This window comes from Hevea brasiliensis, chromosome 13 (genome assembly GCF_030052815.1).
Source record: "Hevea brasiliensis isolate MT/VB/25A 57/8 chromosome 13, ASM3005281v1, whole genome shotgun sequence".
NCBI lineage: Eukaryota > Viridiplantae > Streptophyta > Magnoliopsida > Malpighiales > Euphorbiaceae > Hevea > Hevea brasiliensis.
In genome coordinates, this window is record NC_079505.1 from 84,197,374 (window position 1) to 84,212,128 (window position 14,755).

Here is a 14,755-nt window from a genome sequence, read left to right on the forward strand (position 1 = left end):
GTACTTATATAGTTATTAAATATGGACCAAATTGGTTGATTAAACCAGTGAATTGGCCCTCAAATTAGTTTAAATTTATAATTGAACAAGGTAAGGATGACCTAGTCAACTCAACAGTTGAACCAGTGTGACCTGGCCGGTTTAATTATTCAATACAATTTTCCTTTTTCTTTTAATTTTTGGTATAGATAATTGAACTCAAAATTTCATAAAAAGTCTTTAAAATCAAAATCAATTGAGCTAACTTTTGTAGTTATATATATTTTTTTATTTCAACATATTTATTTTTTAATATATATTTAATATTTCATAAATATTGAAAAGAGGATTATACATTTATAAAAATTTTTATACATTATATTACTTAAATACTTTTATATAAAATTTAAAAATATTATTAAAATTTATTAAATATAACTTAATAAATGTTAAAGTTTTATTTTAAATAATTAAAATTTAATTAATTATATTTTTTATATTACTATGTGTTATATTTAATTAATTTTAATTAATTTATATATTTAATTAATTTTTAATGACTCACTAATTAAATCATTGACCCATTAGTTGAACTATTAACCCATTTATTATGTCAACCTCTATACCGGATTTAATAACACTGAGTGCTTATTAAAATTACATTATAAATTTTGGATAATAAAAAATAAGAAATTTTTAAAAGTGAATTAACTATTAAAATAATATAATTTAAAAAACTATTTACAAAGATGTGATTCCGAACTATTTGCCAAAATAATATTTGCTTAATAAAACACCACTTAAAAAAATTATTTTAAATGATGCCACATCATATCAGAATGTTTAAAAAAAACTATTTAAAATAATATTTTCTAAAGCGATGTCACATCACAAAAATTACTAAAAAAATACTTTTTAAAATAGCATTTTCTAAAATATTTATCAAAATTTATTTAAAACTTTAAAAACGTGTGAAGTTTAGAGAATTTATTTTCCACCCATTATATTGTCTACTCTACAATTCAATTTTATTTTTTTTATAAACTTACCATCGGAAATGAATTTTCTAGCTATTAATAAAAATATCAATTATATAAATGAAAATAATAATTTTTATTTTATTATTAATATAAATTAATTTTTTTAATTTTATGAGAAAAGGTTTTAATTAAAATTTATTGTATTATATTTATTAATTTAATAATTGTTTATCACATTAAATAAACATAAAATTTTCTTTTATGCCGTTATCCTTAAAATGAAAATTAAAAAAATGAAATGAATAATTCCAAATAAATTTATTTTATGCACATATTAGTTAGGTCAAAACTAGCTAGAGAGATCATAGTAAGTTTATAAAAAAAATTAAATTGAATTGCAGAGTAAACAATATAATAAGTAGAGAATAAATTATTTGAATTTCATGAATTTTCAAAATTTTAAGTAAATTTTGATAAATATTTCAGAAAAAGTTATTTTAAATAATATTTTTTTAAATAATTTTTATACTACTTAATGTGATATGACACCACTTTAAAAAATATTATTTTAAATAATATTTTATTAAATAATTTTTATATTTTTTAATATAATATATTGTACTTTAAAAAAATGTCATTTTAAATATTATTTTTTTAAGTATTTAAATGTGATGTAATACCATTTAAAATTATTTTTTTAATCATATTTTTTAAAATAAATATTATTTTAATAAATAATTTTAAAATTACATTATATTTATAAATAATTTTTTAAATTATATTATTTTAATAATTAATCCTTTAAAAGTAGGCAATTTATTATGGGTTTAAAAATTTCTCTGTGAAATTTATCGCCCTCTGAAGAGAAGTGGCCCTTGTTAATAAATTATGTAGGATTATTACTCCCCTGTACCCTTCTGAGAAAGAAGTTTTGGGAGTGTTTGTTTTTTTTTTTTTGATGCTGTTTTTGATAAAAAAAAAAAAAGTAAATATGATTGATGATGGATAATTATTATGATCATCATCAGTTGTTGTATGTTTAATTTTTTTTTTATTTTTTTTTTATTTTATTTAATAATTTTTTTTTTTTATTTTTTTTTTTTTATTATTTTTTTTTTTTTTTTTTTTTTTTATTATTAATTATATTATTTTTTTTTTATTTTTTTATTTTTTTTAATAATTTTAATTATTATTTAATTTTTTTTATTTTATATTTATTAATAAATATAAATATTTATATATATATTAAATATAAAAATTAATATATATTAATAATAATTATTATTTTATTTTTTATTTTTTATTTATAAAATAAATAATTTTTTTATTTTATTTTAACAATAAAATAAATAATATAATATAATATATTAATATATTAATAATTATTTAATATAAATATATAATAAATATAATAATTTAATAATTATATAATAAATAAAATATAATAATAATAATATAATATAAATATAATTATTTATTATTAAAAATTAAAAATTAAATAATATATATATATATTATATATTTATTATATATAATATATAAAAATAATAAATAATTAAATATTAATTTAAAATATAATAATTATAATTTAATTATTAATTAATATTAATTAATTATAATAATAATTAATATATAAATATATTAATATTGATTAGCCAGCTAAGCAGACGCAGAGGAGGTTGCAGTGTATGATAATTAATAAGATGATAGGGACAAGGGGTCGGTGGAACATCCACGGAAGGTGTAATGTCAAACATTGGCTCTGCTCCGCCACCGACAACCCTTGAGATGAGATGCGACACCAGTCCCCTTCACCCTTAAACATTTGCTTAATTCGTTACTTGCTTCACCTGAATTACTACAAGGCCTGTTTCATACTACAGTTAAAATTATTATTAAAAAATTTATTTTTTTAAATATTTTCATTAAAAATTATTAAAAAATAATTAAAAATTAAATTTAATTATAAAAATATTAAAAAACATAACAATTTTTCTTTAATAAATTTTTTTAATAATAATTAAAATAATATTTTTATTTAAAAAATTAATTTTATCCTTTAAAACTTAATGCTAAATAGACTGATAATGGAGTTATCATTTTAGAAACTCTTTGAAGAAAAAAAAAATCTCCTCCATGGCTTACTTTTTCTTTTAAAATAATAATTTATTTATTAATTTATTAATATATTTTTATTTATTATACATTAAAAATTTAAAATTTATTAATTTTAAAAATAATATAATAATGTAAATTAATTTTTAATAAAATTATATGAACAAATGATATGTTAAGAAAAAAATTAAATAAAATTTATTTTTTTAATTATATTAACTATAAATTAATAAATAAATGAACATGTTTTACGTTGAGATTGTTATGATAGTTGTGTTTAAGTAATTAATTAAATTTGTTTAAATTTAAACAAAAAATTTGTGGTTAAATTAAATTTATTAAGCAAAGCTCAACAGAAGACTAGAGTGAGTGCCGTTTCGTTCTTTGCTTCGCGCATTATATGCACGTAAGCACAGCAGCTTGCTGCTCCTACTGAAATTCACAACAGCATAAGCAAAGTTCATGGATTTGGTTCACAAGGTGTTGAACATTCTACTTCCTCCTATAAGTACCATCCTGCTCCTATGTTTCTTCCCACTCTATCTTGTATTCAAGTTTCTTTATTACATAAAAAGGCATATATTCAGCGAAAATGTGTCTGGAAAAGTGGTGCTCATCACAGGAGCAGCCTCAGGAATTGGCGAGGTAAGATTTTTTAGCTACTTACACAAATGAATCCATCGTCAGCTTAGAAATTAATTTCTTGGTGAATGGGTATCTTTATTTATCTATTATGGTGTTCTCTTGTCAATTTAAAGCAAATTAGCTATGAGTACGCTAAGAGAGGAGCTTGTTTAGTCTTGGTTGACATAAAAGAGGATCGTCTTGGAGCAGTTGTTGAGAAGGCAAGAAATCTTGGCTCCCCAGATGTCATAGCAGTCGGTGCAGATGTTTCTAAGGTGGAAGATTCTGAGAGATTTGTTCGTGCAGCAGTGGACCATTTTGGTAGATGTATGTGCTCTTGTTCTTGGACCTCTCTTTTTTTTCTCCCTAATTTTTTTTAACTCCATATTCATTCGAAATTCTGGGTATGTTGGGGCTGGTGCAAAAGTGGATCATCTGGTGAACAATGCTGGAATTGGAGTATCAGGCCAATTAAAGGACATGAAAAATTTACTACCCCGTCGAGTTATGGTAATGATCAGTTAGAATAATTAGAGAAGATACTATTTCAATCTTTTCGTTTGAATTTGGCTTTTTTATATGTACAATCTCCTCCCAATAGATAATTCACCATAACACAGAAATAATCAAGTATGTCTCCTTATTTAATGGAGGAAGTAATTAAATGAGAATATATTTGTCCAATCTTATTTAAGGCATTTTTATAAGATGAATTGTGGATTAATTCATAGTGTTATTGAGTGCTTAAATTAATGTACAGGACGTAAACTTTTGGGGTACAATTTACAGCACCCATTTTGCCCTCCCACATCTGACGAAGAGCAAAGGCAAAATCATCGTGATTGCCTCAACTCTGGGATGGTACCCTGCTCCGAAGCTGGGTTTCTATGTTGTAAGCCATTTAACTAGTATCCATTAATATCATATATTTTTGCTTTGATTTATCATAGAAATTCCTTTCGACTCCAGGCAAGCAAAGCAGCAGTAATAAACTTCTATGAGTCCCTGAGAAGTGAAATTGGTGGGGATGTTGGCATTACAATTGTAACTCCTGGCCTGATAAAGTCGGAAATGTCTGATAACCTGGCAAAAAAGGTAATTGATAATCCTATTATTTGTGCATAGAGATGAATCTTGAAAATGATGAATTATGTAAATGTAGGGAAAAGTAGATTTGATTATTCCATTAGAGTCTAAAGAGGCATGTGCAAAGGCAATAGTGAAAAGTGGCTGCCGTGGAGATAAGTACTTGGTGGAGCCATCATGGATTAGGGTGCTGTATCCGTGCAAGGTTCTGTATCCTGAGGTGGTGGAGTTTTGCAACCACTGGGCTATTTACAGAAGGCAAGTGGCTTCAAAGAGCAGCTTAACCCAATCTCCTCAGCCCAAGATAGAATGAGCCTGTCCACTAAAGAAGTGGGACTCCCAACTATGTCTATTAATAATTTCATTTGCGTTCGTTTTTCCTCTCTTTGTTGTTGTTTTAGCTAGAACTGTCTAATTTTGTAAAATTGACAAGAGTTAGCTGCAGATTGGTCATTAAAAGCAGCCCTAGTTATAATTAACCTGTCTCCAGGATTGGCTGTGTTGTGTAATTCTCCGCATCAACTCCTGAATATCTTGTGTTTTACTTTATGGACGTCTTCAAGACTTGTTTTAATAAAGTTTCTCTTCAGTTTAAAAAAAATATTAATAAATTTTCCTGATCGTTTCCTTGTATATGTATATCGATCAATTTGTTCTCATAGAAAATTGGAGACATCATTTACATTACGAATCTAATATTCCATGAAAATCAAGGGAACAAAAGTTGTACTGATCACTTTCAATCATTTAGAAAAAAAACCAAAAAATTATAATGGAAGCAAGGGACCTAGGGAGGTACGTGTTGTATCCTCTCCATGCAAATAAGGTATGTGGCGAACCAGAAATGTATCTATTTATTTACTTTGACATCCAGAACTCCAGAGACTGGACTAGACAAGCCATGGATTTGATCAACAACTTGATGAATATTGTGTTTGCCCCTCTAGCTATACTAGCACTCCTTTTTCCTGCCACCTTATCTCTTTTTCAAGTATCTTCTCCCAACTTTCAGCAGCATATTCACAGAAGACGTAGCAGGGAAAGTAGTCCTTATCACTCGAGCATCCTCCGGCATCGGCGAGGTCGCAGCCTATATTACTTATCCCTAAAGCATTTGTTTAATTTCTTTACAAGATATAAGGTATCCCTCTTTTATCTTACGATGCCTGTGCTTTTTATTTTGTGGGTTTGAAGCGTTTGGCATACGAGTATGCTACGAAAGGGGCTCGTTTAGCCCTTGTTGCAAGAAGAGAGGACCGTCTCCGGAATGTTGCTGCCATGGCTGAGGAGATCGGCTCCCCTGATGCTATTATTATTCCTGGAGATGTTTAAGATTCAAGATTGTCAAGGGTTTGTTAATTCGACGGTGAAGCACTTTGGTCGATGTAAATGGAACTCTATCTCTCTCTCTCTCTCTCTCTCTTCCTCTCTCTCTCTCTCTCTCTAATATTAATGCTTAGCATAATAATTCAGTAAATTCAATATTTATGATTTAGTTGAGCTTTAATTCGGGTATATGTTTCAATTACATTTAAAAAAAGAATAATATATGCATACAAATTCATTTTAACCAACTCCCCTTGATTAAGATCTTTCCAACTCTCTCTCTCTCTCGAGATTCTTGCCAACTCTTGATGGGCCTTCTTTGATAACAGTGGATCATCTAGCGGCCAACGCCGGAGTTGCAACCTGACCATGTTCGATGACATTCCCAATATAACTAATCTTGCTCCAGCCATGGTAATCAACTGTTCAATGCAAAATTTTACTTCCATGCAACAGGGCTCAGCACTGCTATATATCAGTTCATTAAACTTTTTTTTTAGACAATAATCTAAGCTTAGCATACCTTACCATAAATGAACCTACCCAGTAGCAAGTTCTCCAGATATTATTACATAGGAAACTAGTAAGCTTTAGTATTAATTATAAACCATACAATAAACACAAGAATAGGATTTTTGTACAGAAATATGTTTCCATTAACATGCTATGTTATGATTTCCATATAGGACATAAACTTCTGGGGTTCAGTATATAGCTCTTACTTTGCAATCCCTCACTTAAAAAGGAGCAAAGGGAAGATCATAGTTATTGCTTTGTGTGCCTCATGGCTACCTGCCCCAAGAATGAGCTTTTATAATGTAAGGTATCCCGTCGAGCATCTTTCATTTCAGTGTATGTGTGTGCTCTCTATCTCACGTGTTCCTTTAGAATTATGGGTTGTGACGAATTCCGTTTTCTCGATGGTATAGGCAAGTAAAGCAGCATTGGTTAGCACGTACGAGACACTGAGGATAGAATTGGGGCCACCAATTGGAATAACAATTGTTAATCCTGGATTGATCGAGTCAGAAAAGACCGGAGGAAAATTCCTAAATCAGCAAGGCCAATTGGCAGTGGATGAAGAAATGAGAGATGTAAGATTCTACTGGCATTTTACATGCACATAAGCGGGTCTTCTCGAATTGTACCTGTAACCTAGACATTTTGCTGTTAGGTCCAAATAAGTGTCGTACATTTGAGTCCACTCGAGAGTGTGCCAAAGCAATTGTGGAAGGTGCATGCCGTGGAGAGAAATACTTGACAGAACCAGCTTGGTACCGTGCAATATTCTTTTGGAAGGTTTTCTTGCCCGAGGTAATAGAGTGGAGCAACCGTTTGTTTTTAATACCGGGCCGTGGCCAGTCACAGAGATATGATTAGCAAGAAGATATCCTTGATCTGCTAACTTAGATAAAGGAATTGTAGACATTAAAATTTCCTGAGTTTGTGCTCTGTATGGATAACGGAAGCTTTCCTGCATCATACAGATTAAAATTATATCAGGTTTTGTACAGGCAACATTGGAATGTCTGTTGTACTTGAAGAACAAGTCTGCTTAACCGTGATGCACTTGTGGATATGATGTAATAATACAAAAGAATAAGGATAAAACAAATCACACACACACACAGATATATATATATATATATAAAGACAAAATACCTTAAAAAGGCAAAAAGGAGGATAGAATATACAATGGTGCTAATATATGCAGTCTCAATGAACTCAAGACGATGGCTTCTCCAGATTTCTCTGGTATTACCCAGGCTGGTCTCCTCCCATCTAATCTGGTTGGCTTCACATTTGCATGGAGAAAACCGCATGAAATTACATTTTGTTCAGGGGTAAACTGCATTTCCTAGTTTGCCTCTACTCATTACCAAATGACTTGAACAGTTAACCAGCCTTCAGGGGATGGTGCCTGGCCTGGATCAAAATCTTGTGAAACCATTACTTGAATCAGGATCAAGCCCGGAAAAGTTCCATCCTCTGACCATTTCTCGTACATCTAGGCATGTAACTGAAGACCAGGAATGATTGCATAGTTTCTCTCATAACTTCAGTTTCATGGCCTGCCATTATGCCTGCTGAGAGTAATCATGACCCATGAATCTGAATAACAAAGCTCAAAAGTTTCCTCTTTCAATCAGAAAACAACAAGAAATATTTCACCATAACCAACTTTAAAAGTCCAAACTTCCTTCTGAGAAAAAATGCATTAATTTAGAGGAGGCAATCATGGTGATATGTCAATTGGATCTGAGGAGGGTCGGTGCGGTATCTGACCAGAAGCAGAAGACTTCAGCCTTCTCATTAGCAACCAGGCATCAGAAGCAGAACAGCCTCGGCTCATCTCAAGGGCAACTGGAAGAGGAGAGGTTCGATTCATCTCTACACGCATTGTTCCCTGGACCAAAGCATTCACAAACGATGTAATGAAGATAACATGATTAATTTTTCTCAAAGTTCATGACAAAGTTATCTATTACCTCAAAATTCACTAAGAATATTTGGAACTGTCTCAGTGTTTCCTTCATATCACCAACTCTCTTTGCATCTGATGAAGAAAGAGCGCCAGTGACCTCCTCAGGAGAATGACCTATTCCCTTCTGTACCACCTGAAGATTTAAAATGACTGATTAATATGTTAAATTTTAACATGTCAAAGGAGATCAATAGGTGAACATCCAACTTAAACTCACATCGTGATCAATTAGGATCTCAGAAATGAGGCTGCCATCATCAACATAAACTCGAAGCTCATATGTTGTCCTCCGCTTATACTGGAACCTCTTTACACCAGTCAAAAAGCACTACAAAGTTTCCTCGAAATATTAGAAATTAATAACAAAAAATTAAAGACTATATAAGTTTAATATCATATTTTCTTTGCAATTAGAGCATCAAATAGGATTTAAACATTTTGAAGGTGTATTTAATGACTAGATTTACCCAGCGTTGGAAGTAAAGAAACAAGAGCCCAAATATTCCATCTTTACTAGTTTCATAAGTTGTTGGTAAAAGCATAATATATATATATATATATATATAATGGTTATGTGTGTATGTACACATGCAAAAATGAGAAAAATAAATACACCTTAACTTTTCCTTGGACAAAAGATGTTTTTTCCTTCATCGCAGCCCACTTAGCAGACAAACTAGCCAAGTATGTAAATGGGATTTCTCGGTCTCCAGACAATATGAGGGGGTGTTCAAACTCATCAACCATATGGACATCCTCATGATTCGAAATGACATTGGAAACAGCATTTTCCCTGTTAAAGGAAGCATCAATATGCATCTCCTCAACATCAGAAACAACACTAGATGATGAATTAGGCATGTTGTTCCCTGAGCTCATTGAAGCAGCAAATTCTTCTGTAGTCCTTCGACTAGTTCCAGGGGCAACAATAGTAGCACCTAGAAGACAGCAACCACATCAAATTTTTCTTTCTTTTCAAGTTAAAAAGGAACATTACTAAATAATAACAACAAAACCTATTGATATATATTCCAATAAATTTCAGCGCCCACATTTTCAGAGTTTGCTAAACAATGACCAAAAATACAACACGGATCATCAACTGGCATGTATGGAGTAAAAGTATAGCTTTTGGCGATTATATCCACAAGCATGGAATATCACAGCAAACATAGCTAAAGTATGTCCCAACAAAAATATTGTTCTGAAAATTTTGTTAATCTGAGTCACTTCCAAGATATCATTATCGGCTAGAACATCTTATATGCTAAGATTTCACGTAATAGCTACTTATGTCTTTAAGAATGGAAATTGATGGGTAATAGTAAAAACTGTACCCAAATAAACGCCAGTCTTAAGTCGTTCAATTCAAAGTCAACCATGAAACTGCCTTATTGAGTATTGACATCTTCCTAGACACTGGAAAGAACCTTTCAACATGTGATGCACAGAACAGGAAAGAAAGAATCAGTGAAAAGGGAAAGAGAAAATTCTATAAAGTTTTGGGAAGTATACTTCCCATACATGTTAATATTCAACTTTGAACATGCAAAAGAAATCACACCTTACATGGCTAAAATTGCATGAAGAAGGAGGAGGAAAAGAAAGCAATCTAACCTTGGTCTGCCTGAAAGGGAGTTACACCTTGTAATATGGAACTATTGGTGGATCTAATAACATCAGAACTATTGGCATGTCCATGAACACTAACAGAAGGATTGGTGTGTCCAAGGACATTGACAAAATCATTGTTATGGCTGAGAACAGTAGAAGAGCTATTGGTATTTCCATGGACATCAACAGAGGTATTGGTATTTCCAGGAATATTAACAGCATTACAAGGCCATGCAGCCAGAGTTGCTCTAGTTGCTAAAGGAGGCACCACTCCTGTCCTTGATCTGTAGCACAACAGAATAACAGAGAAAACAGAAGCAAACGTAGTAACATTGTCTGAAATGAGAAGTTGTATTTGAAGTGACCCTAAGGACTGAACTCTTTTAACATTTCAATCAAAAAAGCACAACAAAAAAAAAAGGAGATCAGAAGCTTATTATTGAAAACAGATAACGTGCATAGCTGTTCCAAAATTGCAATAGTCTCTTAACGTAACTTAATCATTGATTGAAATTTACAGAGTATTCTCTTTGGAGAAATCTTCAGTCATATCCAAGTTTGCATCCCCACAAAATACAGTGAAATTAAGCATGAACTCTAGAGTATTTTAGATCACAATCATTTTCTCAAGGGTTAACCATTTAAAGAAGTTGACACATGCAAAGCCTAAGTTGTGGACAATCTAATATCTCACACAAAAACCACATTTAGAAGCCACAATCAACAACATAGGACAAATATATGGCGAGAACAATTAAATTTACATTCAGATATAAGTAGCAAAATCTAAATAATACAACAGGAAGGATAACAGAGCGTAGATGTTAGGCAGGCACAGTATATCTAAGATACTTCAATTATACCTTTTTCCCCTTGGTGGCTTATTTACTTCATTAACAAGAAGTTGGCGTGCTGCTTCCAGCTCATCAACCATCCCTCCAAGAACTTCTAAAGCTTCAGGGACCAGCATTAGAAGCCCATGCCAGATATGCACATTACAGATTACAACCTACATGAAAAGGGAATAACACTTCCAACTTTTTCTGTTCAAAACTAGCATTTATGCATGAAAGACAATATATTACAGCACAATAATAATTGACATCAATTTTTATTTTCTTTTGAACTAGCCATTTGAGCACCTTACATGGACATCAACAATTACACTCCTGCCATAATTATCAATAAAATCCATTATCAAATTTGACAATTTATAAGCCACACAATTATTAGAGTGTATGTTGCAATAACTAGCACTCACAGAGTCAGAGTCACTGTTTGCAAAAAGAAATTCCAATTGTATAAACCATTAGCAGTCAATAGAAAGGGGCACCTTCAATCCTGCAGAGGCTAAGACTTGGAGATCCTTGATAGGCCTGTATTCCATGCCAAAAACACGTTGAAGTCCATCTGTCATGGATAATTTGAGGCACCTCTTGACCCCTGATGGAGCATCTTGATACCTGCCTTTGAGGGGACAACTAATATTAACAATCTCATCAACCTGGAAACAAGCGACTCAATGTGAGCATAAATTTCTATTACAAAATGCTCCTTATCCCTGATTAAAAGTTTCGTAAAGAAAACAGAAGGCAAAAGAAAAAGGGGGAAAATCACAACAAAATACATTAACTTATATAAAAAGAACAAATAAAAAGTTGCAAAGTTTCATAGACTTCCAAGAATACCAAAAAAGAGAGAAAAAAAATGGTGCTATATTAAGCGTAAATGCATAGGCGATCAAATTGAACTACACCTGCAACACGAATGGCCCTGCGAGATGCACTAGATGCATGGAATCCACATTTGGGGGAAGCACACCACCGCCGCAATAATTCATATCTGAAAACAAAAACTGCTGGAAGCAAAGCTTGGCCTTGGCCTCAACATCAAGGTGCCGAACAGAGCTCTCAAGTCCGTGAAGACAAGAATTCAACCACTCTCTCTTTAACTTCAATCCCATCCTTAAGAGAAAATCCCCAACCGGACAACCAGATGTCCCCGGAGGCACAAGTGGCGATTGTTGCGGCGAGTGATTAGGGATCGGATCCAGTGGAGGGGAGGGAGGAGTGAGATTGTCGGAGACGTCAACGAAATCGTCGTCGTCTGAGATAGGGACTGGTTCCTGGAGGTTAGGGTTAGGGTTTGAAGGCAGATGATTGGCAGCAGGCTCGTGCTGCGAATGAACTCCATTCTCATGGTCTTGCTCTTGTAGTTGATTTTCTTGATCTTCGTCTTCATCGGAATAGGAGTTGAGCATAAGTCGTCTCCTGGGCATTTCTTCTTCGGAAGCGTCGGAGGAGTTTGGGGTTTTTCCCTCCACTTTGTTCTATAAAATTTCAAGTTGGGGAGGGAAAGTATATTCTATCGAAATAATAGGCCCCTTCAAAGCCCAATTTAAATAGTAGATATTGGGCCTCCAAGTCCATTCGCTGATTCCCCAATTTGTTTGGGTAACCTTTGCACCCCGATCCAATAACATTTTTTTTTCATAAAATGAGTTTTTCTTTTTGCTATTACTACGGGACTAATGGCTTATACTAAATATTATTGAAAATAAAATATGAAGATTTTTTAGTAAAAATAAGTAAGAGTTTATAATTATATGATTAAGAGTTTATAATTATATGATTCAATATCTAGTTGCTTCATTTGAATAGATGTACATTTAGAACAATTAATAATTTGAATTTGTATTTTAAATAAAATTATAAAATTTCAACATAATATTAAATTTAAATAATTGAAATTGGTACATATTCAAGTGGATTTTAAAATTGGAAAAAAAAGTAGATTTAAAGAAAAATAAAAATTAAACAATGATCTATGGATTGAAAAGGAAAAAATTAAAAAAAAAAATTGATATTCAATATAAGCTAGTGTCCAAAAATTTTTTTGTTTTCACTAGTTATCTCCTTTTTTTATCAATTTGAAGAGGATTTTTTATAATTTTAAATTTTTTGAAAAAAAAATATTTTTTTATTCAGAAGGAACTCAATTGATGGAATAATTAATAAATTATATATGACAGATACAGTGCCCTCTCGAGATTTAATTTTCGTTTATTTTGTAGAAATATTTGCTGTAAAATATTTTTTATATTTTTTAATATTTGGAATAGAAAAAAATAGATAAATAATATAAATATTTTTTCCATTTTTAAGAGAAAAAACTTTCTCTTTTCAAAAAAAATATTTTTTAATTTATAAATTTTTAATAATTTTATTAAAATATATGTATTTGATATAAATACATATCAACAGCCTAGCATCACAATCAAATAATAGCAAATATTTCTTTGTACTTTTAGAAATGGAAAGAAAATTATTATATATATATATATAAGATAATAATGTTACTGGAGGATTGGTCGTTCTAATGAAGTCAAACTTATTTCAATTTAAAAAGAAAACAGTGATTTTCTACCGTGAATAGTTTTTTTGAATGCGTAAAGAAGGAAATGTGGACATGGAGAGAATAATAGAATATTTAGATGATTGGTGCTGCAAACAAATGGACCATCCATGGAAACCAAAGGAGGGAACAGATTAGGTTGGTGCCTTTATTGTCGCACTGGTCATGACCCCTCCAGTACGCCATTTCATTTGTCGGCAAAAAAGATTATGGTTTATGGCTACCAACAACAGTACCACCATGTAGCTGGGATTTCCGCGACATATTATGAACTAATAAACCTGATTAGCATCTAAACAAAATATTCTACAAGATTTGTGTGCTCAGTTTTCAAAAGAAAGAATCATGGCTTGATATTAATCAAGTGCTGTTTTCCTTTAAGTGGTTGATACACGTCAGTGTGGCCTCGGATACCTTTAGAAATGAAAACCAGAGCTACCCAATTGGTAAATGAAGCTGAAAATCGAACATCTACACGTGTAAAAAACTAGCAAATACCCTTTACTTATGTTGATCTCTAATTGGTTGAGATTCACTAATCTTGGAAAAAGAGGCCAATGTAGTGTTTTGGTGAATTCAGCAGTAAGCGCAGATCACTAAACTGCAATGGCGGCTTATCGCTATCTCCTTCCAAGTTCCATCACAACATATATTATTTGCTACTTTGATATGCGCCAATCATTGTGGATATCTATTCTCTCCATATAAACGAGTGTCGGATGCGGTTTCTTTGCAGGACATAAACTTAGTAGCCTTAGGAGTGTAGTAGAGACAGATTCAGGCAAGTTATCAATGGAAGGCAAAAGAGGAATGTTGGCGGTGACGGTGGTAGTCCTGGTGCTGGGGATAATGATTTTCGGTGCAAATCATGTGGAGGGTGCATTTGGCATCCAACTCAACCCTTGCACACTTGCCCAGTGCATTGCTGAGTGCAAAAAAGCCCTGCAGGAGAAGTACCTCAGTGCAACCTGTGCGACAGGATCTCAGGGAAAGTTCTGCATCTGCCTAGGGTAATAAATTCTGACAACTAATGTCCAGTACGTAATCCAAGTGTATAATTAGTACCTGTATGTGTTTTCAAGTGTTATTAAAACAGTTGAAAAAAATTACCTCAAAAATTGAGGTAACTTTA

The 14,755-nt window shown here is 31.7% G+C and overlaps 2 protein-coding genes and 1 pseudogene across 3 annotated transcripts; 2 read left to right on the top strand and 1 right to left on the bottom strand.

The window, feature by feature from the left end:
* Nucleotides 1-3,453: 3,453 nt before the first annotated feature.
* On the top strand, nt 3,454-5,385 carry LOC110671841 (11-beta-hydroxysteroid dehydrogenase-like 4A). 2 transcript variants are annotated; one of them, XM_021834440.2, is made up of 6 exons: nt 3,454-3,719; nt 3,833-4,025; nt 4,126-4,208; nt 4,459-4,590; nt 4,668-4,793; nt 4,861-5,385. In XM_021834440.2, exons 1-6 carry the CDS (start codon nt 3,537-3,539, stop codon nt 5,095-5,097), a joined length of 954 nt encoding a protein of 317 aa, XP_021690132.2. In that variant the 5' UTR covers nt 3,454-3,536; the 3' UTR covers nt 5,098-5,385. The 2 variants fall into 2 exon arrangements, with proteins under 2 accessions (XP_021690132.2, XP_021690133.2); XM_021834441.2 differs by having other exon boundaries at nt 3,523-3,719; nt 3,841-4,025.
* Nucleotides 5,386-5,685: 300 nt separating this feature from the next.
* On the top strand, nt 5,686-7,490 carry LOC110671863 (11-beta-hydroxysteroid dehydrogenase 1A-like; annotated as a pseudogene).
* On the bottom strand, nt 6,658-12,544 carry LOC110671929 (recQ-mediated genome instability protein 1). Its single transcript, XM_058132605.1, has 9 exons — nt 11,966-12,544; nt 11,543-11,713; nt 11,073-11,218; nt 10,213-10,493; nt 9,211-9,533; nt 8,813-8,923; nt 8,600-8,728; nt 7,773-8,517; nt 6,658-7,584 (listed from the first exon to the last, which is right to left on the bottom strand). Exons 1-8 carry the CDS (start codon nt 12,485-12,487, stop codon nt 8,347-8,349), a joined length of 1,854 nt encoding a protein of 617 aa, XP_057988588.1. The 5' UTR covers nt 12,488-12,544; the 3' UTR covers nt 6,658-7,584; nt 7,773-8,346.
* Nucleotides 12,545-14,755: the final 2,211 nt, after the last annotated feature.